The sequence below is a fragment of the Rhinichthys klamathensis genome, unplaced genomic scaffold (genome assembly GCF_029890125.1).
Source record: "Rhinichthys klamathensis goyatoka isolate OS25496 unplaced genomic scaffold, OSU_Roscu_1.1 h1tg000053l_1, whole genome shotgun sequence".
Classification (NCBI taxonomy): Eukaryota; Metazoa; Chordata; class Actinopteri; order Cypriniformes; family Leuciscidae; genus Rhinichthys; species Rhinichthys klamathensis.
This window is the reverse complement of record NW_026606598.1, coordinates 1,760,606-1,785,484: the sequence shown is the minus strand read 5'-3', so window position 1 is coordinate 1,785,484 and position 24,879 is coordinate 1,760,606. Positions and strand designations below refer to the sequence as shown.

At 38.2% G+C, this 24,879-nt stretch overlaps 2 protein-coding genes across 2 annotated transcripts; both read left to right on the top strand.

Moving 5' to 3' along the window:
• Positions 1–4,041: 4,041 nt before the first annotated feature.
• On the top strand, positions 4,042–6,897 carry znf503 (zinc finger protein 503). The gene is made up of 2 exons (XM_056248105.1): positions 4,042–4,632; positions 5,026–6,897. The coding sequence occupies exons 1-2, from the start codon at positions 4,372–4,374 to the stop codon at positions 6,445–6,447; spliced, it is 1,683 nt and encodes a 560-aa protein (XP_056104080.1). The 5' UTR covers positions 4,042–4,371; the 3' UTR covers positions 6,448–6,897.
• A 12,660-nt stretch (positions 6,898–19,557) lies between these two features.
• Positions 19,558–21,231, top strand: LOC130083041 (uncharacterized). Its single transcript, XM_056248003.1, has 2 exons — positions 19,558–20,080; positions 20,208–21,231. The coding sequence occupies exons 1-2, from the start codon at positions 19,705–19,707 to the stop codon at positions 21,203–21,205; spliced, it is 1,374 nt and encodes a 457-aa protein (XP_056103978.1). The 5' UTR covers positions 19,558–19,704; the 3' UTR covers positions 21,206–21,231.
• Positions 21,232–24,879: the final 3,648 nt, after the last annotated feature.

The following is a 24,879-nucleotide window of genomic DNA, read 5'->3' as shown; positions in this document are numbered from 1 at the left end:
TCTGTTGAAAAAAGCAGCCTTTTTAATCACTGGAAGTTAGAATCTCCAAAGAATGTGTATGGTATGCGACGTATTATTACAATTCAGAAGTCATATTTCACTGTATTATAAATTGACTAATCATATTTTACTGTATTTCTTCACGTTCGTGTGTTCATTTAATAGTTTATGTTAAAATAAATTAAAGCTTTATTGTTATCGTTGTATGACAGGACATACAGAAAGGGCTCGAGAGCATGACGTCACGACGGATCCTCCCATAGGCGGAAGTTTTGGACGCGCAGACAGACAGTGTGGAGGCGAGTAGCATTATTCTGATCGTATGCTGGCTGTAGCGCACGAATACTAGAATAATGTAACGACTTAGTTTGGCTACTAAAATGTGCTTCGTTAGACGCCACTGGAAATCGTTTCATATTGTCATCTTTATAGAAAATAAAGGGATTGTGTCTGTAAATGTTCATACCTGTCGTATCACATCGGAGCGCGTGTGTAATGTAAGGTAAAGTGGTTCGTTGTGGTCTCTTTTACCAAACTTAATGATAGAAAATGCTTTGTAATGCATGTTTAACAGATGTAAAAGAATAACCGGGTTTTTGTATTATTATTATTGTTGTTGTTGTTGTTGTTGTTTATCGTAGATGCTAGCCTACGCTTTGAATGAAAGGAAGCGGACTATGACGCTGTTTTTTTGTTGTTGTTGTTTTTTACTATTTGAGTTGGCTGAATTTCCGTAATGTACTGATGTGAGAGTTTTTCTAAGCACTAAAAGTAGCCTACTGTGTTTTTATTGAACTGATTTTGTGTTGCTTACTTTGACTAAACTGTTTTACCCATCACTTAGTCAGCAAATCTTTCAAATGTATTTGTAACTTGAGGGGTAAAAAAACTGTGTGAAATGTACCCTAGTGTTATTGTTTATTTTAATAAATCGTAAATGTGCGGGTCTCAAATTTAACTACAGAAAATGTTTTGAGCAAACGCGGGGATTTCGGGCGCTTTAGGCAACTCTGTAAATAACTATATATGTAGCCTATAGTCATGCATAAACATGACGATATGAAATATATTTAATACATTTGCATTTAAATAATATCAATTATGACCCCCCCAAAATATTTTACCATTTAAGGGTAGGCTAATACCGAGTGTTTGGTGTCTGGTTCAGAAGCTCATTCGTCATGCAGACAATAAAGAGAAAACATTTTGCCCGATGCTGAAATTTATGGTTACCCTTCTCTGCCCTAATTTCTCACGCAGTGTGTCACGCGCTGACAGCCTCGGCAGAAAACAATCACACATCTTTCCATGGTTAAGAAAGATTCTGCTTTCAGCTTGTTAAAAATGGCCGGTATCAACATAGTGTCTGTGTTGTATTAGAAAAGGGAATAATAGCCTACAGCAAAATCTTCCCACTATTTGCACTCACAAAAACTTAAACAGCCTACAAATAGCCTATTGTTAATGATTCAATAATGAAAAGGGTTTTTCCTGCGTTTTTCAAATCGACTATGGTTTTCAGAATTATAATCAAACTAGCCTATGCATGTATTTGAGCAAGGCCTACTTATTGTGGCTAAATAATTCTAACTTTTCTAAATATTAGAACACGTAAACATACGTTAAAAAGCCAAATGCAATCAGTAGCCTAAATATTGATTCCTGGAGAGAGAGTGTGTGTAAGAGAGAGCGAGATATAGCCTATAGGATGAATAATTACCTTACACGTTCTTATTGGATTATAAACTTTTACAATAAAATTATTTGTATTTTATTTTAAAAGTATGATGTAGGCTAATTTAATTAATGTGTTTTTTTAAAAGGATGGGGTGAGGCTATTTTATTTAGGTGTATTAAATAAAACTGCGTTCTGGAGTTTAATTGCCAAGTTTAGCAAACCAGTAAAGTTTATTGTTTGTCACTGACAAGGGTTATCTGTTTCATGTGTCTGAGATACTCCAGCAAAATATACATTTCTTTCACGCTGATGACTGTCCACTCCAGGTTTTCTTGCTCTCCAAGATGACCTGTCAAGCGGATTACCGCAGAAAGAGATTAATGGTGGAGGCGGGTTGCAATAATAATCGTTTTGTTTGATGTGACAACTTTGATAGGCGTTGATTTACTTACAAACTGATAGGCTTTTAATTGAGCGCCTCCATCCAGTGAGAGATGAAAGGCAAAGCGCATTGAAAAGCTGCCCGATTGCCCCGGAGCCTCAATACTGATTAGCCGTCTCAGCGGTGAATAGTTCAAGGCTTTTTAAACTTCTTTTCTCAAAGGTCTGACAGACCATTTCTCTTTCTTTTATGTATTTTGGTATTGTCAAATAAAATGAATAATTTTATTGTGTGTAAATAAAATTGAGTTGACATGAATGGAAAAAAACTGTCTGGACTATTTTTTTATTTCTTGTGTCTTTTAACATTCAGAGTTAAAGTTTTGTTTGGTTTTGCTTGAGGCAACGCAATAACCTACAAGTGAAGTTTACATTTGTGCAAAACATGTAGTGTCCGGAAAGACCTGAAACTGCATGTGAGACAAGGAAAATACAATTTGAAGTAGGCTATCATGTACACCTGTCTGAAACTTAGCCTCGGCGTGTTTAAAACTGGTTTTAGCCTATCATGCAGTCAGAAAAAGCACAACACATCGACTTTTCTTTCTTTTTAATTCAATAGTAGGCTACTTGCGGAGGAAAATAAGTTATAAACATATATATAGGCTATAGGCCTAGGCTATATGCACTGTAAAAAAAAAAATCCGTAAAATAACAGAAAAAGTTTGAACAATTATGGTAATGGACATAAAAATGACAACAGGATAGGCATGAAATTGTGTTGTTCATGTAAAATAATATTAGCTTACACACATGTTGTAACCTATATAAAGTAAGCAAAATATTTACATTAATTGCTTGCCTCGTGTTTTTATTTTATAACTTTTTTTGTTAGGCCTATAAAAATAACTATGATGCTCTCAAAAAGTAGCTACTTCAAAATATTCGAATATTTTTACGTTTTTGTTTGTTTGTTTGTTACTCTCATCAGCTGTAGGCTATTTCTAAATAAACTATATGATTAATGGCCAGTTGTTGATTTTCTATTCCTACTTCAATTGAAGAAAAAGATGAAAGAAAAAAGAAACACGGGAAAAGGGTTCTTGTCTTACCACAGGTTTTAAACAAAAACCTTTCCAAACTGAATGAAACAGAGAAACTGCCCCTCAAATTAAGTGACTGTTCTCCAGGATGCTTCTTTTGCCCTTTCCTCTGTCACTCGCGGCACATAATCAGCTTCAAATGCTGACGTGAAGTAAGAAAAGGATTGACAGCGACTGACAAATAACTGATTGATTGTGGTCGAGCAGAATTGACAGTTGACGGAGGGGTGGGGATGGAAATAGAAGGGCGGTCTATATTATATTGAAAACATGTGACATTCACATCCCTCTATCACTGCATTGGTCTGCTCTTGTCAACGCTTGTCTGATTGGGGAATTCAAACACTACAAGTTGATCTTGTGTTTATGGTCTGATGTTTTAGCCCGTTCACATAAGGTAGGCTAACGGTAAAAAAAAAAAAAAAAAAAACTAAACGCACACAACATCTTAGAAAAATAAGACTAAATTTAAAAGCATACAATAAATAAGTAGTACATCAAAAGGAAAAATGGTCACTAAAAATGTAGGTCTTCGCCTACAAAGAGCTATGTGCCTATAATAAAAATAATAAAAAGGAATCTCCCAAACTTTAATGTTTTAATTCTGTTTTTGTTGATGGTGTTAATCATCATCAGTAAACATGGGGCTTAGTCTTGGCCAACAAAAGAGACGAAAGAGTTAAATGTATGAGAGGATTATTTTTCTCTTTTAAAAAATTCCAAAATTATGGAAGCATGCTCGTGAAAATGAATAGCGAGCAGTTTAAATCTCATTTTTGACAGAGACATCGGCGTGTACGACAACCTACATATTGAGCAAAATCTCCTCCCCCAAGTTGTCAAAATAGAGGCGCTTGCAGGAGGAGGAACGTCACATCCCCTTGACCCTCCAATCACCTCGGGGTCCCATTTGATTGGAAGGCGGCAAGGGCTTTAATCTCGGACTAATTCAGCTGCTTTTGAAGTGAAAATTTCTACCAGTTCTTGGTTTGGGAGGACAATCGCGCGGACCTACGGGAAGAGACAGAGCGCGCGCTATGCCTTTGGTGTCACACGCGGTTCCGGATCTGCAATAGCCTCGCGCTTTGCTCCATGCGGATTATACAATTTATCTTTATTTCTACTATTTGAAAGAAGATTACGGCATAGTGTTTTTTTATTTATTAATCTGATAAATGAAATCCCAACAAAATACATGAGAATTGGGTCATGATCACATCGCCTTCTGCTTCTGCTTCAAGAAATAGTGATACTGATCTAGTCTGGGAAAGCACCAGCAGCAGCTCTCGGAATAACAACTCCGCGGTCGTCAGCAAGCCTTTTCTCCATTCCGTCCCTCCTTCGGACCCTTTACGGCAAGCTAACCGAATTCCCATTAAGATTTTGAAAATGCTTACTGCACGCACAGGACACATTTTACACCCTGAATATCTTCAGCCATTGCCATCCACCCCGATTAGTCCAATTGAGGTAAGATGCGTTTTCGCTGTTTCATAATCTGTTCGTGTATTTGACAAGTCCGCATTCTATTTTGTCGGAGAAATGACGGAGTATTACTATAATCTTGGATTAGACGTAGCGGAGCTGGTGGATAAAATGAATAAAATCCAATAGCAAACATCGTATTTTAATTTGACCAATTTTCTCTTTAATCCAGCTAACATTGTAAATGCGCTTTTGGCACGGGCTTCCAGCCCGTTTCGCGCGATGCGCACATTATCGACTCGCTCAAAACGCTCAAATAGAAGCGACGAGTCGTTTAGAGAAGTTTTATTTGTTGTTTATTTAGACAAATACCTTGTAATGATTGTGTTTTTACATATTTGTGGTGTTTACGTCCTTTATTTTTATCTGTCCTCGCAGCTCGATGCCAAGAAAAGTCCTCTGGCTCTTCTTGCGCAAACGTGCTCTCAGATCGGTAAACCGGACCCTCCACCCTCCTCCAAACTCTCCTCGGTAACATCAAACGGATCTAACGATAAAGAGTCGAAATCTGGCCCTTTAAAACTGAGTGACATCGGTGTGGAAGACAAATCCAGCTTCAAGCCGTATTCCAAGCCATCGGATAAGAAGGACTCGTCTTCTGGGGTGTCGAACGGAGAGAAATCTGGTTTCCGTGTGCCTAGCGCCACCTGCCAGCCATTCACTCCCAGGACTGGCAGCCCGAATTCCAGCACTTCGGCTTCCCCGATGCCGTCAGATGGAAAGGGAGAGAGAGACGAAAAGAAAGAGTCTGATTGTAATAAAAACTGCACCTCGGATGGATCTGCACCGACCAGCATCAGCCATAGCAGGATAAGCGTGAGCTGTGCGGGAATTAACGTGGAGGTCAACCAGCACCAGGAGACCACATCAGGATCCAAAGCAGCGACGTCGGAGTCCTCGTGTGTCACCTCTTCATCCTCAGCCTCCGTCCTGGGGTCAGGACTTGTAGCCCCCGTTTCTCCGTACAAACCCGGCCAGACTGTTTTCCCTCTACCCCCGGCTGGCATGACGTACCATGGCAGTTTAGCAGGGGCCTACGCCGGCTATCCCCAACACTTCCTGCCCCACGGTGGAAGTCTGGTCAATGCACAGCTCGCCAGCTCGCTGGGCTGCAGTAAAGCTGGCTCAAGCCCCCTAGCCGGGGCATCCCCTCCATCCATAATGTCAGCCAGCCTTTGTAGAGACCCTTACTGCTTGAGTTACCACTGTGCCAGCCACTTGGCCGGTGCAGCCGGAGCTTCCTGCACACACGACTCGGCGGCTGCGGCTGCTTTGAAGTCCGGATATCAACTCATGTACCCGACACACCCTATGCACGGGGTTCACTCCTCGCCGCCATCTTTTGGTGGACACCCTTTGTATCCCTATGGGTTCATGCTGCCCAACGACCCTCTTCCGCATGTGTGTAACTGGGTGTCAGCTAACGGACCTTGTGACAAGCGTTTCTCATCCTCTGAAGAACTTCTTAACCACCTGCGGACGCACACCGCGTTCACCGGGACCGAAAAGTTTATATCGAGTTATCCCAGTTCATCATCTTTAGCTAATGCTGCCGCCGCAGCAATGGCATGCCATATGCACATGCCACCCTCAGGAGCCCCTGGGAGCCCCGGGACACTGGCACTTAGGAGCCCGCATCATGCGTTAGGACTAAGCAGCCGCTATCACCCGTATTCAAAGAGTCCGTTGCCTACTCCCGGCGCACCGGTTCCAGTACCTGCCGCGACCGGTCCTTATTATTCTCCTTATGCACTGTACGGTCAAAGACTCACCACAGCAGCAGCGCTTGGATACCAGTAAAAAAAAAAAAAAACAGACTCTGTCCAAATTTATAGATTATAAAGATTGAAATATAAAGACTTTTATATCATCGCGCCACTGAAGGACTGGATCCGTGGACTCACTGTATTTATTTATGTCAGCTTAAAGCGGACAATAATACAAATGAAAATATTTGAGAAACTCAAAAGTGCATTACATGAACTCTGTAGATAACGTGAAACACATGTTAGAGTACTAATAAAATAGGGGTCTTCAGTTGGATGTTGATTTGGAATTGCTATGATTGTATTGTTCGTTATTATTTAATGTCTCATTGAAAAGAAGATAATTTACATGCATGTTTGTTTCTTAAATCCCAAATTGTCCACATGATTTGAAATTGCCGTTATTTTTCAGGTGTTCACCACGGAGAGAGAATTGGTATTTTTTGTATGTATTCTGGAAAATAAGAAACAATTCTGTTCCATATTTCTGTCTTCAGTATTCATTAACCAAACATCACAAAAACTCAACTCAAACTAAATTCTGTCATTAGCCTATATTGATTTAGCCGTTTTAAATACAAATCATCTAGCTAATGTCCATGGTTGCAGCCTTTTTCAGGGTTTACAATTCTACTAAACGATTTAACTTCGAATAAGATTTAAAAAAAAAAAAAATAATAATAATTATGAGTGTATTCGTCGGTGTCTTGAGAGATTTTATTATTCTTATTTTTTTAATGACTGACCCAGCAATCAGAATTGAAAGAAGTTTGGTGTAACGATTTTAAAGAAATGACGCCAGAACACGTTTGAAATAATTTCAGGTTCATTTTATTACTAGGCTACTTATGCATTGAAGTTTACAAATAAAAAATAGTTCATTTCTAAATACAAAACGAAATGTAGAAATTGCCACTTTATTTCTTCTTACTTGGCGACGATAAATTAATCAAGGGGTTGTACCATCTTTTTTCATATTTTTACAAAGAGAAAATGTTTTCAGAACAACTTTTAGGTGAATGTCACGACCGGTGTTCACTTTCTTTTTCAATATCTTATAGCCTACTCTTATCATGTTGTCAGTCCATCATCTCACCATATATCGAATAATCATTTCAGAATATAAACGGCAATGCTGAATTCTGAACGTGCATTTGTTGTGGTTTTGTTGAACAAGATTTTATTTTATAATGCTAGGCTCGTTTGCAGTAGGATAAGTTATAACTGCAGCCGTCAATGGCTTATGTGGACAATGAGTTATGTTTTTAGAAACGCTAAAGAGACATTGCCGAGTGCTTTGTTTATAAATAGATTATAGGAAACAGACTGTATTTAAAAAAAAAAAAAACGATTGACCATACATTTTTCATTTAATATAATTGTAGGACATTTATGATTGTAGATTACCCAATACCAGGTTTAAGTCTGTTTTATGTGAATTAACGAAACATATTTTTACGAGATTTTTACAGATACACACAAGGAGTAGAAGTAGCTACACACTATTTGTCAAATACCAGAGTAGCCTAAAACGGTCAGCAATATTTTCATTCAGTGAGCAAACACGAACATTGTCATTCGACTAGACTTGTAAATCATATCTGTCATTTAATGAAACACTACGGCTTCCAGCTTAGAAAAAAAAATGCAGGGTTTGTGTTTTCTTTATGGGCCCATCTAGTTTGATCACCAAATTATTTCCTCAACAATTTCTTTTATTTTGCGTGGTCCATAGACTATTTAAACTGACAAATATATATGAAACTTTAATTCATCAACACGAGTGTAATTAGTTTAAAAAACGTGTAATAAAAAATAAAAACAAGAGAAATAGGCTATTTATCGAATGCTCCATTAAATTAAATTAAATAACTAGGATAACGCATAAGAACAGAAAAATTTCTAGGCTACTGATATTTTTGTTTGCGAGACGAATAAAAAAACGTAGATATTTACTCTTGCAAAAGTGCTTTTATATTGTTTTTTTGTTTTTTTTACTGATGGAAAACTGAAATATGCGCATGTAACGAATAAGGCAATAGGCCTATACTTAACTGCGTGTCTTAACTAGCCTACATAAATTCACAAAGCAGTCTACATTTCACATATAATTTAATATAGCAATATCAAATAGGCTATAAAGTAGTAGTACAAATCGTCTGACGACATTTTCGGCGCATTTTTTCCCATTGTTAACTGTTTCGCGAAACAAACTGCACATATGAGTCGACTAAACTTAGCCTATATATCGTTTTTAACAACAGTTAAGTTGAATATCCAATAGTTTATTTATTAATTTTGTTTTTATTTTTGTTTTAATTTAAATTTTGGGAGAGATGACAATTAACCCCTGATAGGAACTTACAATAACAGACCTAAGCTAGGCCTATACATTTACGAACTAGGCCTACATGAGTTTTATTAACTAAAGTTATAACTAATGATTTAAGATTAATTAATGATTGTATTTACACTCCTAAAGCAGTTCATTAAAGATGGAAAACTTCAACCCGCCCAGAAATGTCATAGACGCGGAGCAACTAGACTATGTTCAGGAGGCCCACACAAGCTTTAAACTGATGTAATGACGGTGAAAGAGAGCAATTTCCATTTTTACCCACATCATGGTGGCTGTAAGGAGGTCCCCGATGGAAAGCCATTCATCATGTGCCCCTCCTCCCGGGCCTGTCATCAGAGGAGCTAGCAGGCACATGTGTGCATAAATTACCCCGCATGCCTTCTTCCACTGCTGTTCACTGTGGCTAAGAAGTATAAAGAGGAACAGAACTGCACTGCCTGGTAGTAAAGCATGACTTACACCACTGATCAGCCCTGCAAATGAGCATGTTTATAAGGGCGATAAATAAAGTGAATACCTTCCACAGTGGTCTCGTGTAAGGTGCCAGGCAACCACAATGTGGAAAAGAGGAGGACTGGAATGCCTTATTAACCTGTGACAACAACTGCTTGTTATAGGAGATGAATTTGAGGCCATAGCCTTATTTGAGAGGGGAAACATTTCATAGATCAACAAGACAACATTCCACATGACTTTTATCAAATTTAAAGTGTTCACCCTCATGTTTTGTTAGGGGTCTACAAGACACCAAGGCTCTTTTGCTAGCTCAAAAACATACTTTAAAAGTATTCAAAGTTTCTTTTCTTTTTTTTCTTCAATCTTATAAGAACTGATAATAAGCTAAATAAAGTTTAACATATATTTTCCATGCCTCAAACACCCCAGCTATAAAACATTTAAAAAAAAAAATCAATTTAAAATGAATTTTCAGATGTTTGCTTTGATTTGCGTTATTGTATTTTTCGACAAAGTGTTTTCTGAATATCAGCTTTGTTGTAAAACAGAGCAATGTCTTTAAAACTAAAGCTCTGGGATTTTATTAAGTCAGAGGATCATATTAAATTATTGGAAGGGCAAAAAAGTAAGTTCATTTTAAAACTACGCTATTATTATTTCACACACAGTACTGGGGTCTCTGACTTCAAACATAATTATCATGTGTACAGGGCATAGCCACACCTCAGGTTTCATGCCAGAGGTGCTAAAAAAACTAATTGCATTGGTAGAGATGCATGGCTGATTTATGGACCATGCTGAGGAGGCTGTGCCAAGGTACGCTGACACACAAGGCCTTCCTGCTCTGAATTTACCCTTTTACTGGAGCTGCTATAAACCCACTTACCACTCAAAGCTGGACTTTAGAGGACACCTGGATTGCCACCACTGATTTACACTTCACTCTTTTATTAAACAGCACAAAATTACTACTGACACCAATGTAATTACTAGGCGTGGGATAAAATAAACAGACACGCTGTAGTCTGACATAGCAATCCTATGCTTTGAGCAACAGCTGTGTCAATATGTGAGTGCCACGCAAATGCTAAACTTCTAGACATAAGTCACAGACAATTATATCTTTCTCTCATGAGAGTGGCTTGATTTATGGGATTATGTGATTGAGACAAAATCCTTTTTAGCTGCGATGAGGGCGATTATCATTGCAATCTTTCAAATGAGAAAGCTTTGTTTAAACAGTCTAGCAACTGGCCTCCTAGTTGTTTAGACCATTTAAAACAGCTTTCATTTAACCTTGTAAAGTACAAAACTTATTTTGCGTAGCTCAGATAATCGTCTTCACCCAAAGGTGCTCCGCTCCGACAAATAGCAGCTATCTTCAAGAGTGATTTATGTTGACACAGGAGGTGGAAATGACCACAGCTTTTGTGATTGCAGTAATGAAGCCATAAACCAAATGGCATGAAATGAAGCAGGAGCTCCACGATTTAATCAGCTCATAAACAGATCCACTGCATCAAGCCAATGACGTTATTACCCATCTGAAGTAAATCTTGCTAATCTCCAGAGATAAAATCAACATCATCAATGGTCACATGTCATATTCATCAATGCTAAATCGCCCCCTTTTGACAGATTAATCCCGGCCACGGCTCCCAGAGAGAGTGGTAATGGAGACCCAGGCAAACAATTCACTCATTGAACACGGCGGGCTCCTAGTATCTCTTGGCGCTTACACGCGCTCTCTCTCCTCATTGATTTACAAATTCAAAGTGCTCATCAAGGTGAGAAAGGCCCAAAGAAAAATGGCTTCCGTGACGGCTTGTCATTCAAAGGGCCTGCGATGCGAGGCACCTTCTTGTGCTTTAAGTGCCTAATTGAGGTCATTTACGGCAGCTCTCGGGGCTCTGCTATCATATCTCAATGCCTGTTTCATTTGCACATTTTGGGGTTTTGACAAAGAATATTTTATGGAAATGAGACCATTCTCTGAGAATACTTAATGGGTTTTTTCGTAAAGAGCCCAGTGATGGCTCGGATGTCTGTCGATGATAAATAGCTGCGATTTCTAAGATGAGCTTGTAGTAGTGAGACCATGTGCTTGTGTTTGCAATTATCTGAGTCTCCATATCTTTATTTTGCTTGACCAAACTTCTGCAAGGTCTCGCTGATTATTGAAGGTCAAGAATATTCCACATCGTCATGTTATATCTTTCAGTGATGCTGTGGGCTATAACACTGTTGGACGTTTCTATTTCATTTCAATGTATTAGTTTGATGTCATAATCTGAAATGTACCATCTAGTTTTGTCTCATTTAGACTTTGAATATCTACACAATATCTACAAACGTCCTACTTACATTTATGAATTTGGTGGCCAGTTTTATCCAGACAATCTACTTTTCAACCCGTGTTTTTGGTATTGCTTGCACCATCTACTGTTTGAGCTAGAATAATTTACTTATGGAATCCTTGATTCTTATTGGTCAGTCACTGCATCAAACCATTGACATTGCAATCTGATTAACCGAAACCGGGCGGAGCTACTTTCATCAAAAATGCACTTTTATTTCGTAGCTACCAGTACCTTGAAATAATGAATTCGCAGTGACTGGATGAAAGAATTTATGTGTGTTTCGAGATGTCCTGCGATTTTCCTGTTGTGACCGTCACATCAATGTAGGCTACTGGAATCGAACTTCAGAGGTAGATGATCACTTAAACTCGGCATTAAATGGAAGTTGCGATAGACTATTCTTCCCTATTGTGATGTATATCAAAGTGAAACTTCTTTTTGGACAAGAAAAATAGGGCGGGACTTGATTTTGTCCATCGGGAATTCATTGGTTTGCTATTGTGTTCATCGTGTGAGTGACAGGTTGTCCTGCCCTCGCACCAGTAAACACGTCATCAGAGATAAATCAGTTATAATAAACACCGCAATATTCCATAAAAAGTATGAATTCATGGTGACTTTAAGCGAGTCCATAAGAGCCTAAGACACAATGCTAAGAAGCAGCACTCATGTCACAGCGTGAACTCACTATCCCTTGTTTAATTCAGACGCAAAACTACCTCAGGCTACTTCGGTAGGCCTATTAATGTCTCTGTAATATTGTTGCAGTGTTCGTATTGTTACAACATCGCTTGTTTCGTATTCTTTGAACAATTCTAATGAACAATTTTTTATATTAATGACTCAAATCAATATTGTATGTCTAAGTATATATTTGTCGAGTAGCCATGTAATAAGCAGGATAATGTAGGCTTCATAAACACTGACAGCTATATGCATACTAAGTATATGTTATTGCTCACTCTTTGGACGGTGCAGTGTAGATATTAATCTTTGTTTCGGAATGATCCTGTGAACTGTAGAGGCACTCAAACAGGAATGTAACAGCTCATTGAATCTGTTCTTTGCACTCATGCACATTGTCATTCTTGGGAGCACTTTTTTAAGCACACTTCTCATTTTAATAAAATGACATGCCATGCTCTTTGTGAGGTTGTTAAAACATGTGCACAAAGCGATGAAAGTTCATTTTCTTGAGCAGACACTGAATAATATTAGCAACCAAATTTCCATTCAGGACGGATGCCATGACAGACCTAATGATGGACTGTCAACAGGCCTCGCTGGTGATGCTAATATCAAAGATGTTGTGAGGAATGATCTTTCTGATCTGCTCAGATATATGCAGAATTAAAATTTCAAAAGACTAAAGTGATTTCTGACAGCTTTATCTGGCAAGACCATGTGAGACATTAAACTGTAACAAACAGCAGTATGTCTCTGGCAGTTCAGACTCTTGACCTTAGTTACGAGACATGGCTTTTGTATGCTAACAGTGCATCTATTCAAAGGAAACCGTTTAGACAATATTTTAAGCTGGTTTTCATGGGGCTGGTTATGATGCCTTTACACATCACACATTGCAAAGAAATATTTGAAGATGCTGGCCGTGTTGATCGCTGCACAGCCAAACTAATGGATCTGACCAAGAGACAAATGGGTCCAGACACGCAGCAACACAGCCCGAGGAAATATGGACCTTCACATCATTTTTATTGCTTTAATGCATTTTAGTGTTAACTGCAAAGTAGGAGCTCAAAATTACTCTCAGTCCTGCTTTGCTTGTGCCCTACAGACAAAGACGCAACTTGATGAAAATAACACGCAGGCCACACGGGTGTTTTGCATGAAAATAAAGCAATTACCTTTGTGAAAAAGCATTGTATAAGTACAGGAAGACTTAGATATGTTATTACTTATCTCATCTCTTGTAATATAATTGGCAGAGCTCTGTGTGTGCAACCGGGAAGAAAATGTTAATGCATTCTTCCAACAATGCAATGAAAAGCAGTTACAATGCTTCCCGGGGCAAAGTATTATGCCTATTCAAAAGGTCGAATTTGCTTGAGAATATTAGTGTACGAGTTGTGTTTTGTAGGGAATAAGAAATTGACACTTGATACATAACCGTACTTTGAGCAACATGAGTGGTAATTCATCAAAAGCTAAAGGTCTATCAATCAAAAGTGTCATGACAATGAAATCATATAGTGTATGGTGGCTTTGCCAAACTTTAAAGCAAGCTGTTTTATAATTTCACTAAAATCCTGCTTGTGTCAATTCACCAACGTCAATGGAGTGATTTAGCATCACATCGTAATTACTGAATAAATTAGTCCATTTTAAGGAATCATCTGGCAATCGGATCCTTTCCTCCTACCATGCTTTTTGCCTCTGACCATCTTCCTGACAGTTTATTTCTCTTGGATTTCTGGGGGCAAACACCTGTGTCTCCTCTTAAAGAAGTCTGCTTCTGACAGGCCGTGTGGAGCTTCTCCCTTCGGCTCGGACACATCTGGTGGGAGATCACAACTCCAGCAGTGTCTCCATGTGCACATCCATCAGCCCTCAGCCATACTCTCACACGCATACATATATAATAAAAGGTCATATGCTCAATACATCAGAGTACAAGATGAGCCCGATAGAATGAAGACATGACTGGCTAAAAGATTTCTATTTCAAATAATACAAAAAAAAATTTTGTTGTTGTTATTGTTATTTTTGTTTACTTTTTATTCATGAAAGCATCCTGAAAATGTATCACTGTTTCCACAAAAGTATTACAGCATTTTCAACTGTTTTACTAATAAGAAATATTTCACTAGTTTGTATAATGGACTTTGGCCGGTAAGAGCTGTCTCGCCTGACACTATCAGCTGCAGTCTGTGGCATTCTTGTTAGTAAGCCCACTTCCCACGCCGGAGACCACGGTTCTAATCCCGCTCGGAGTGGGTGGAGTAGGCCCAGTTACATTTGTTGACCAGGATGGGAGTGAGGTTTAGGGGGTGACTGTAACAGACATAGGCCAGTAAGAGCTGTGCGTTTAAACCTGACTCGCCTGGCCTCAAGAGGCACGCTAGCGGCTGCAGTCTTTAGCGTCCTTGTTAGAGCGCCTGCCTCCCACGCCAGAGACCACAGTTCGTATCCCGCTCGAAGCGGGTCGAGTTGGACCAGTGACACGGAGGACTGAAATAAAATTCAGCTTTGCCATCACATGTCACATTTTAAAACATTTTGTTGAATGTTTTAATTATATTTCATAATACTACTGTTTTATTGGTAACACTTTACAATAAAGTGTCATTAGTTAACATTAGTTATCAGTTAACATAAACTAAGAATGAACAATACTTCTACAGCATTCATTAATCTTAGTTCATGTTAATTTCATAATACTACTGTTTTATTGGTAACACTTTACAATAAGGTGTCATTAGTTAACATTAGTTATCAGTTAACATAAACTAAGAATGAACAATACTTCTACAGCATTCATTAATCTTAGTTCATGTTAATTTCATAATACTACTGTTTTATTGGTAACACTTTACAATAAGGTGTCATTAGTTAACATTAGTTATCAGTTAACATAAACTAAGAATGAACAATACTTCTACAGCATTCATTAATCTTAGTTCATGTTAATTTCAACATTTATATGATTAAAATCAAACATTTTATTTGTTAACATTAGTTAAAGCTTTGCGAATTAACATGAACAAACAATGACCTTGTATTTTTATTAACTAACATTAACAAGTATTAATGTATTGCTCATTGGTAGTTCATGTTAATTAATACATTAACTAATGTTAACAAATGAAACCTTATTGTAAAGTGTTACCGTTTTATTGTTTTTTGATCAAATAAATGCAGCTTTGGTGAGCATAAAAGACTTCTTTCGAACACATTTAAAAATCTTACCAGCGCTAAATTTTTGAGCTGTAGTGTAGACACGTGTTCAGGAAATCTCTCTCAGTCAGTCAGATTTTTAATTTATAAACGAAATATTTCTAAAGTAAATTGTTCAGCTTTTTATGCTTGACAAATGACCTGAAGGGAGTATGGTATCTGCCATGCATCATTCACATGTCTCCCTCACAGGGGGAGGTGATAGAGCCTCCACCTGCTATGGTATCCTTGACCCCGATCACCCCGCGTACTTCAGTATGGAACTCAGAGGATGTCTCTGTACCATGACCTCCCACAGATAGCTGCCGCCTCTCTGAAGAGTACAGCCACAATTCATAGGCACTCCGAGCAGTCATCTGCAGCTGCATGCCATATGGAGCTGGATCTGGAGGATTCTATTGCTGCTCAAGTGGGCATATATGGGCATATAAAACCTTGAAGTAATGAAAAGAATGTATTGTGGGCCTGGGAGTATATGTGTAGTTTGAGGTTTAAATTGCATCTTATTGCTAGAATTCACGTTTTAATGGAGAAAGAGTATTGTAGTATGAAAAATGAATAGTGAAGATGTGGGGGCATAATAGCTCCTCCTATAGGCTAAGTGAGATTTTTGTTGTTGTTTTGAAGGTGTTCCCAGAGCACATAAGCGTTTAGGCAATCTAATAAAAGATGCGAAAGAAGAAACATATATTTGTTAATTCAAGTCTCATGAATCATTTTAATCTAGTTACACAGTCATGCGCTTTTTTTTTTTTTTTAATTTAAAACCACGTCAATCTTACATCATATGTCTAGAGTTATTATTTTGCATTTGCAGTGGCACAGATTTGAAAAATGTCCAAAGACAAATTCTATTTTGACAAGCATCACATTTCCCCCTATGGGTGGGTGGAAAAGATTGATGGGCTGTCACTCAAATGGAGCGGATGATGACAGGTTGTCATGTTGAGGCGTTGACATGGTACGGGAATAAATCAGAGCAAATTATAAATGTAATATTTGAACACTCGCGATAAGAGAGAATAATATTCGTGCAGTGTAATGTTTGGTTCTGCTGCTTATTATTTAATATTTAATTTAATGCAAATTTAATGAGGCCTCTCCTGTGTTAATGTCACATATACTCTGTCTCTGCTTTAGTCTTCATCCGCTTTGAGCCGAACAGATTTTTCCTTAAAGGTGCACACAGGACCCTTTCAAGTGTCATTCCCACCAAGCCAAAAAGTACAACGACATTTGTACTTTGTAATGTGGGCCGAGGCACAATGAAGCATGCCAATAACCTTTAGCAGAATAAGCCTTCATGGAGAGCACACGTAACACTCCAAGGAAGATCATTCATAATTAGTCTTGACGAATTACTTGTGACAGAACAGTAAAATACAGAGAGGTTTTAGCTAGCCTCTGGCTTTTAGCATGTAATGCACTCAATGTTAACATTGTGCACGCTTGCCCTGTATACATGTTTCACTAAATATAAGTGATGGATGGGACAAGCTCTCTAATTTGCAACATTCTACTAAATAATTTACTAGTATGTGCTTTTCCAGAAGCATGACTGTTTTCTGTTGAGTGTATTAGGTGCTAAATTGTCCTAGAGTCAGGGCCGGGGTGAAGAGGTGGACTTCAGATGTGATTAATAACGTGTCCCGTACCTCATAAACACAGTACGTATCGCTAATTACAAAGATGAAAAACCAAAGATGTGTGTTAACTTTTCGTGCGGAGAACCAAAGATATGTCTGATGTAGCATACGAGCACACACATAAAAATATCTCTTTTCATTTCTGATGCATGATTTACCTTCAGCGTTCACAAGGGAGCCATATAATAAAATATTAATGGAGTTGTTTTCTGTGAATGTTTGTTTTTGTCAGCCTAATGCCGGTTCAAAGAAAAATATGGCCACTTCACAGTAGGACTCTGGTGTTTGCTTGGTAAATAAAGCCATTTTATATTTTTCATTTATACTGTACTTCATAGACATGTCAGTCAAAAGCTGTTGTTGTGTCTTGGCATATATTCTCGGCTAATGTTTAACCTCACTTGGTAGGAGTTGTGCTATGAGGAATGGCTTGTGGTAACAGGCAAAGTGAATCACCAGGTGATCATAAACACATTAGTCAGTGGAAAGGCACACCTGCAAGACTGTTCTGTAGGCTGACCCACTGGGGCCGCCTTTCATGTTTTTTTCTCATCACATTGTCATAAGCAGGTTTCCTTTCAGTGACGGCATACTTCAGTTGTAGATAGAGTATAAAACGAATGGGGGGAGACTATGTCTGTTTAATGTTATCTTAGTCTGTGCGTTCACACACCCAGCTGATTCTGTGCATTTAAAAAAAGGGCATATTTCAATGTTTTTAAATGTCATTTTGCTCCACCAGTGTTGCTCAAACTGTGTCCAGATACATTTATAATTCTGAATGGCCCCTACTGAGTGAAATCATGAATACTCTGATTGTGTTAATGTTTTCAACTCACACTCAAATAGACTCCTTACTGGCTAACACTTGTTACACTCTTAACAGAACACTGCTATTCAGAATACAGGCGACACAAAGAAAATGCTATTTTAACCGTTTAAGAAGTGAATCAAATATGTTGCTTTTTAACCATCAGAATAAAATATGTAGTGTATTCTGTAGAAGTCAGCATTTCATCTTACATCGCAGATTATATCTGCCTACAGTAAAATGTTTTTCTCATCCACTGCAGGTTAGCGGTCAACATTTTCTAAATACTTTTAGCTTGTAAACAGTAACTTACAGTCAGTGAGCAGTACCTTTCAAAGGGATCCTAACCAATGTTGTCAAGACATAAACAAACCGTGATTTGTTATATATCTCTTATATAAACCTCAGTGGATAACACTCCTTCAGCATTCCTGCACACTCGACCAGCTGAGCTATTGACCAGCACCACTGTTCACTGCTAAACCCTGAAAAGGCAAAATCTTATCGCACAATTAATTCATTTGTCACCAGTGCTGGAGATCATTAGTGTTTGCTCTCTTTCAAAGGGAATGGAGCAAATAAGGTTGTTGTTTTTTTTTGCAATGAGAGTACCATTTACAAGCAGTCATGCTGGGAGAAGGCTGCAAACTGTGGACTTGTTAATCTGCCCTGTCCACATGGCACTGGATGCTCAGCACGCTACGACCATCAAATACTGAGACAGACATCAGCTCATCTAATGTGAAAGATTCTATAGTTACTCATCAGTCTATATTTTAAAAATGCACTTAAGTTTAAAATTTAGTTGATGTTTTTTAGGGGAAACCATGACACATGAATGGACACTCATTAGTCATTTTAATTGAAAGCAAGTTTATTTACACTCTTAAACGGAAAGGTTCTATAAAGAATCTTTAAAGGTTCCATCAAGGTGCTTCATGTAGAACCTTTTAGGGGTCCTATCATGGGATCATTTTATGGATTTAGTTTTAATTCATTAATTTTGTTTAATTAAAATTGTAATTTGAATTCAATGAGTTAAACAGCTCGTGAATGTACTTTATCATTAGACAGAAAATGAAATAAACATTAAAAATGAAAGTATTATGCAATCCTTTAAGACATTTCGCCTTATATAGAAAAACGTTTTTGGCATAAAACATTCTTTAAAATTGAGTCAAGAATCCTAGAGTTCTACTATGGAAAGCCACTGGACCTTTTTATAATAATAATAATAAAAATACCAACTTATACAATTATTTTTATTCATTTAAATTTATACATAACAACATACATATAGTCTCTCATCACAATATTTATAATAACAATAATGATCTATATTTGTTATTATTAATATTATTATAGGCTATCTATCTATCTAAACTTATACTCTCATTATAGTATTTTTAATTAGAAAAATGTCTATGTATATATACTCATGTGAAGTGTAATGCTATGCCAAAAAACATCAACTAAATAATAAATATTTTAAAATATTTGTACCCACCTTTTTTTGGTTTTAGCTTTGATCTCTGTTCTGTGTGGTGCTGGCATTTCTCTGGTATAAAGCTGGTGCGGCTTCTAAATATTCCATTGTATAGACAAGTTTCCTGAGTGAAATAGGCGGGCCGCCATTAGCCGTTCACTCTGCCAACGACTTCCGGTTGTGTCTGCCAAGCACTTCCGGTTAGCGAGTTAGCGTCTTTTACTGTCTTCTTTGGTTAGCGTGCAGAAAAGGTAAACTATGGATGGTGTTACACGCCGACACGGCTCCGGGACATATTGTGCTGTTCGCGGTTGTAACAACTCGTGGCGATTGCTGAATGTTTGGTCGGAGGGAGAATGTTTCGACCATCAACCATCTACAAGGCGCCAATGTGGATGTGCTCCCCCGTATGCGTTGTATGAGAAACCAAAAACAGATGTTGAATCTCGGAAGTGGCTAGCGGCTTTGAAGTTGAAGAATCCGCCCAAAAGACTGTTTGTTTGTTCTTATCACTTCATTAATAAAAAGCCCACAGAGGAAAACCCTTTCCCGGAACTTTTTTTGGGATACGAGCGACCTCCCCAGCAAAAGAGACGTAAACTCGACAGAAACACAAGTGACACGCAATCGGATGGTAAGTGTATCTTGATATTTTTCTGGTTAGCTAAAGTTTGCAGCATAAGTTCGACTGTTGATATATGTGTCTCTGTCCTGTGTTAGTAGGGTATATACATTTATAGTTGATGCTGTTTGTCTTTTAGAAGTGTGCATCGAGCCGAAGTTTAAAGATGCTGCAACACAATGGGAGGACCTAACAAAAACTGACCACAGCTACGCGGCAAAGTTGGACCACGTGAACAAATCGACGCAGACTGGGGTTCAGACTGTGGCTGATGATATGCTCCTGGATGATGATACCTCGCTGCTGTACACAGGACTGCGTCTATTATATTTTTTTACTTTGGTGAAAACAATGTTGCCATTTAGTAAACCATCATGTAGTATTCCTGTTGTTGACCAAATACTGATGACCCTCATGAAACTGAAACTGAACCTTGTGTTAGGGGATGTGGCAAAGCGCTTTAAAGTGTCTAAAGGTGAAGTAAGTAAGGTGATTGCTCACTGGATTGATACATTGGGTGAGCAGCTTGAGCCCATGGTTGCCTGGCTGCCAAGAAGTGTTATTCGTGCTAACATGCCACCATCCTTTAAAAAGAACCACCCCCAGACCACTTGCATCATCGATTGTGCTGAAACGGCTATTCAGAGAGCTACAAACCTTAACTGTAGGAGTGCCACTTTCAGTCATTACAAGGGAACGAATACTGCCAAATATCTTGTTGCTGTGTCACCTCATGGGCTGATAATGTTTATATCAGAGGCCTATGCTGGTAAAAGCAGTGATAAGTTCATCACTATAAACAGTGGGTTTCTGGAGGCCCTAAGGCCTGGTGATGAGGTAATGGCTGACAGGGGTTTCACGATTCGAGATGTACTACATGAAAGGAAGGTGAAATTGAATATTCCTGCCTTTACCCACAAGCGTGGTCAATTGACCAATGAGGAGGTAACGCGCACTAGACGAGTGGCCAATGTCCGTATACATGTGGAGAGGGCAATCCGAAGACTTAAAGTCTTCAAAATTCTGTCCCAAACTGTCCCCATCTCCATGACCCCGAGGTTGGACAAGATTCTTATCATATGTGCTGCTTTAGCAAACATGAGGTCCAGACTCATCCGACTGCCACATGAGGTGTAAGTCCCTATGAAAAGTAAAACCTGGGTTACCTGCAGGTTTTTATTTATTTAAATTGTACATATTCCTTATATATATATATATATATATATATATATATATATATATATATATATATATATATATATATGGTAACACTTTATTTTAAGGATCAGAAATTAGACACTAATTCATGACTACTGCATTTGTAATGGCATACAAGTACATAAGTTACTTACAAATGCAGTTATTAGTCATTAATTAGTGTCTAATTTCTGATCCTTAACATAAAGTTACCATATATATATATATATATATATATATATATATATATATATATATAAATTTCAGCTAGAAAACCTGCGTAAATTTATTGTTATTGTACCCTTTCTGGTGTTGTGATTTATTGATAAGGTTCACTTGCAAAAAGAGCAGTGTGAAAGCGAACTGTACCAAAAAAAAAAAAAATTATTTGGTCCGGACCAAAGCAAGTGAACTATCGGACTTTCCTGGTGTGAATACACCCTAAGAAAAACTTGTGTGAGTGCTATTCTTTTTCTTGTATTGTAAATATTGACACATGACAATAAACAATTTGTTTTTTTGAGAAGAAATGAATTCATTTTTATTTATCCTATTCCATAACAAAGGGACAATTTCATTCACTCCTTAATGGCTGTGATGCTGGTTGGTATAGATTATTTCTGCTGTGTCTTCGGAAAGACACATCTCTGATTTTTTGCTGCCCAGTATTGCTTTTTGTCCCGGCATTCCAGCAATTCTGCACATCAGTGCAGGCAAGCCCTGTCTTCCCTTGCCTCACAGCATTTTCTACCTGCAGACAGATAGAAACAAAATCACACACTTTTTAAATAATGGTTTGAGCATCACAGCACAATTGACTTCTTTTAGAGACAACATTTTATAAATCAAAATAACAAGGGTATGATGAAGGTAGAGCGTTTTTGTTACTTTTCAAAACAATTAATGAGCTGGGCCTGCAGCCATCAACATCAATGTTTAACACCTTAATGCCTGCATTTATTTAGACATATAAAAAAATCTTGAAAAATATGAAAAGAATAATAAAAGAATAAAAGAAAATATAATTAAATATTAAATAAATAAATAACATTTAATAAAGTGATAAATGATAAGTGAGTAATATAAAAAAAATGAGTAAAAGCAAATAGATAAATAAAATAAATCAGTTTGATAAAAATAAATAAAATAAACAAAAGCCAGAAAGGGTTTGTTGCAAATTTGCCCATTTCATACGGATTACACCGTTTTCTTTTGTTTTGATTTGTTCTGTTTAAAAGTATCGTTCCTAGTGTTTGTTTTATATTGGTCTGTGATTGGTTCACACACCAACCGCATTATATATCATTAGATAGGCTGAAGTAACATTTCTCCGTTTTGGGGTAAAATGCTATAGATTTGCACTCAAATACGGAAGGCTTATCATTCGCGGAAGTCAACACTGTCTACTCATTATTACGCAGATTAACACACGGATACATACAAACATCTTAATACAAGCATAAGATGGGCTAACGTACCTTCCAAAGCACGGCGGCTGCATGGCTACAGGAACGTCCAGGTCCGGCGATACAGGTACAGCCTGCTGTCTCCACATCTCCCGTCTTGGTAACCAAAACCCAGGCGTTATGCGCTGAATTGTTAACGGACTGGCTTGGTTGAACATCGGCCTTTAGGTAAATTAAACTGCCCATATCGTGTAAAAGTACACAGCCCACTTTGTCTGAATGGAGGTACTGAAACGCCTCTGAGCTTTTCAGGTTATTAATTGCATTCCCATCCACCGCCATGGAATCAATAAAATAAGAAAATATCTTGGATGTTGTGATGCTGGGCCATATCGACATGTTGTCCGCCCATGATGTTACCTTACTTGGATGCGGAATGGTCAAAACAGCATTTTTAATAAGATTTTCGGTCGAGTGTTGCCATTCCAAAGCCATGTTTACACTACTACTCAGCCGGTGCGGCTACGCCGGAAGTTCTTGGCAGAAACAGGAAGTAAACCGGAAGTGCCCGGGAAACTTGTCTATACTGTGATGTATAACAGTGTCACCGCATGCTAGAATATATTAACTCCATCCATGAATTACGGCTACATACTTTCATTTAACGAGTTACCAGTGTTTTCTCATGTAGCACATTTAGTCAGACTTAATAATGTGACTATCCTTGATGAAGTTATCAAAAACAAATCTATTCACTCGTTTATCACTGGGTCACGGTGCAACTAGGAATGAGGTATACTTACATTACACAATGCCATTCTAAGTCTGTAGCCAAGGGGGGTAATACATGTTTAATGATATGCAAACTATGGCAATGATGCATGTCTTTCATGTGTCCCGCTAAACGCTTTGCACTAACAGCAAAACACTCATAAATTCAGGGCATTGTTTGCTGGAATCTTTGTGTGCCGTATGTGCCATTTTATGTTTCAGATTTATATCAGATTTAAGTCACTAGAAAGTTACATTGGTGGAATATAGCATTAATGCCCTAATTCCTGTAATATTGACATTTTTGTGCACATGCCTCGGCCTCTGACCAGGGAATGATATTTGCACAACCATATGACCCAGACGTTTGGCTCCCCACAGTCCATGAATGTAAACCCTGTTGTTCACCAAAAACAGTTCAGGAAAATCACTTTCATGATTTAATTGCTCTCGCTTTCAAAGAGGACGATTTACTGAGAATTGGATCCCAGGTTATTGGACATTCGATGACAGCGAAAGAAAAAGCGAGAATTTATCGTCTGCTTTTACAGCCAGATTTCTGAAATAATTGTTCTGGGACAAGACGGTAAGTTAGTGGTTATAAACCTGTCCTCCATATAAATTACCTAATCAAGAGATCCCGGCGGTTATATAAATTGCGGCAGTCGTTCGTCTTCAATGGCCTGTATGTGCATATAAACCCACGACGACGGTCATATACTTGAGTGGAAAGAGGACCTGCATCACTGTTTACAGAGTTCAGGGGAAATGGATGACTTCTTGCATGCTCAATCAACTGTGAAATGTGCATTTAATCATCCCGAGAAAGCCCCTTGGTTTGTTTGTGTTGCAGCAGGGATTTACATTTCCAAACATCCCTCATATTAATCATTACTTCATCACTTCCCCTGTGAGACAAGGTGAATAAATTCCTTAGTGTGCCAGGGCTGAATGTGTGCTTAATCACACCCAAAAAAACTTTAATTCACTTTACCCCTCACTCAGAGAGCACCAGCCTTGTTACATTCTCCTGACATGGGTCACAGTCTTGTTCATTCTCACTTTTTTCAAAGGCATTTCTTCATTTCCAACGGAAATATTCTAATGCAGGGAGGTCCGCGGTCACTACGGGGCTTGTGTCACTTGGACGTTTCTCCCAGTAGACAAATGATGAATGGTGTTTGAGGGAAACATATGAAACGGGAGGCAGAGCGGCCAGACCTACTGTTTGCTTTTACAAGAGGTGTGTGTGGGGCCGCATATCCACGGTGAAACTCCTCACTGTGTTGTTAAAATAAGTCGAAACACATATTAAAATGACAAGACGAAATTGAGTGATCCTTTACTAAGTGACACCTGCCCCAGAATGCCTTCGAACACAGAGTTTGATATTTCACACCACAATGAGAGCTTGAGTGATTTCCTCAAGGCAGCCCT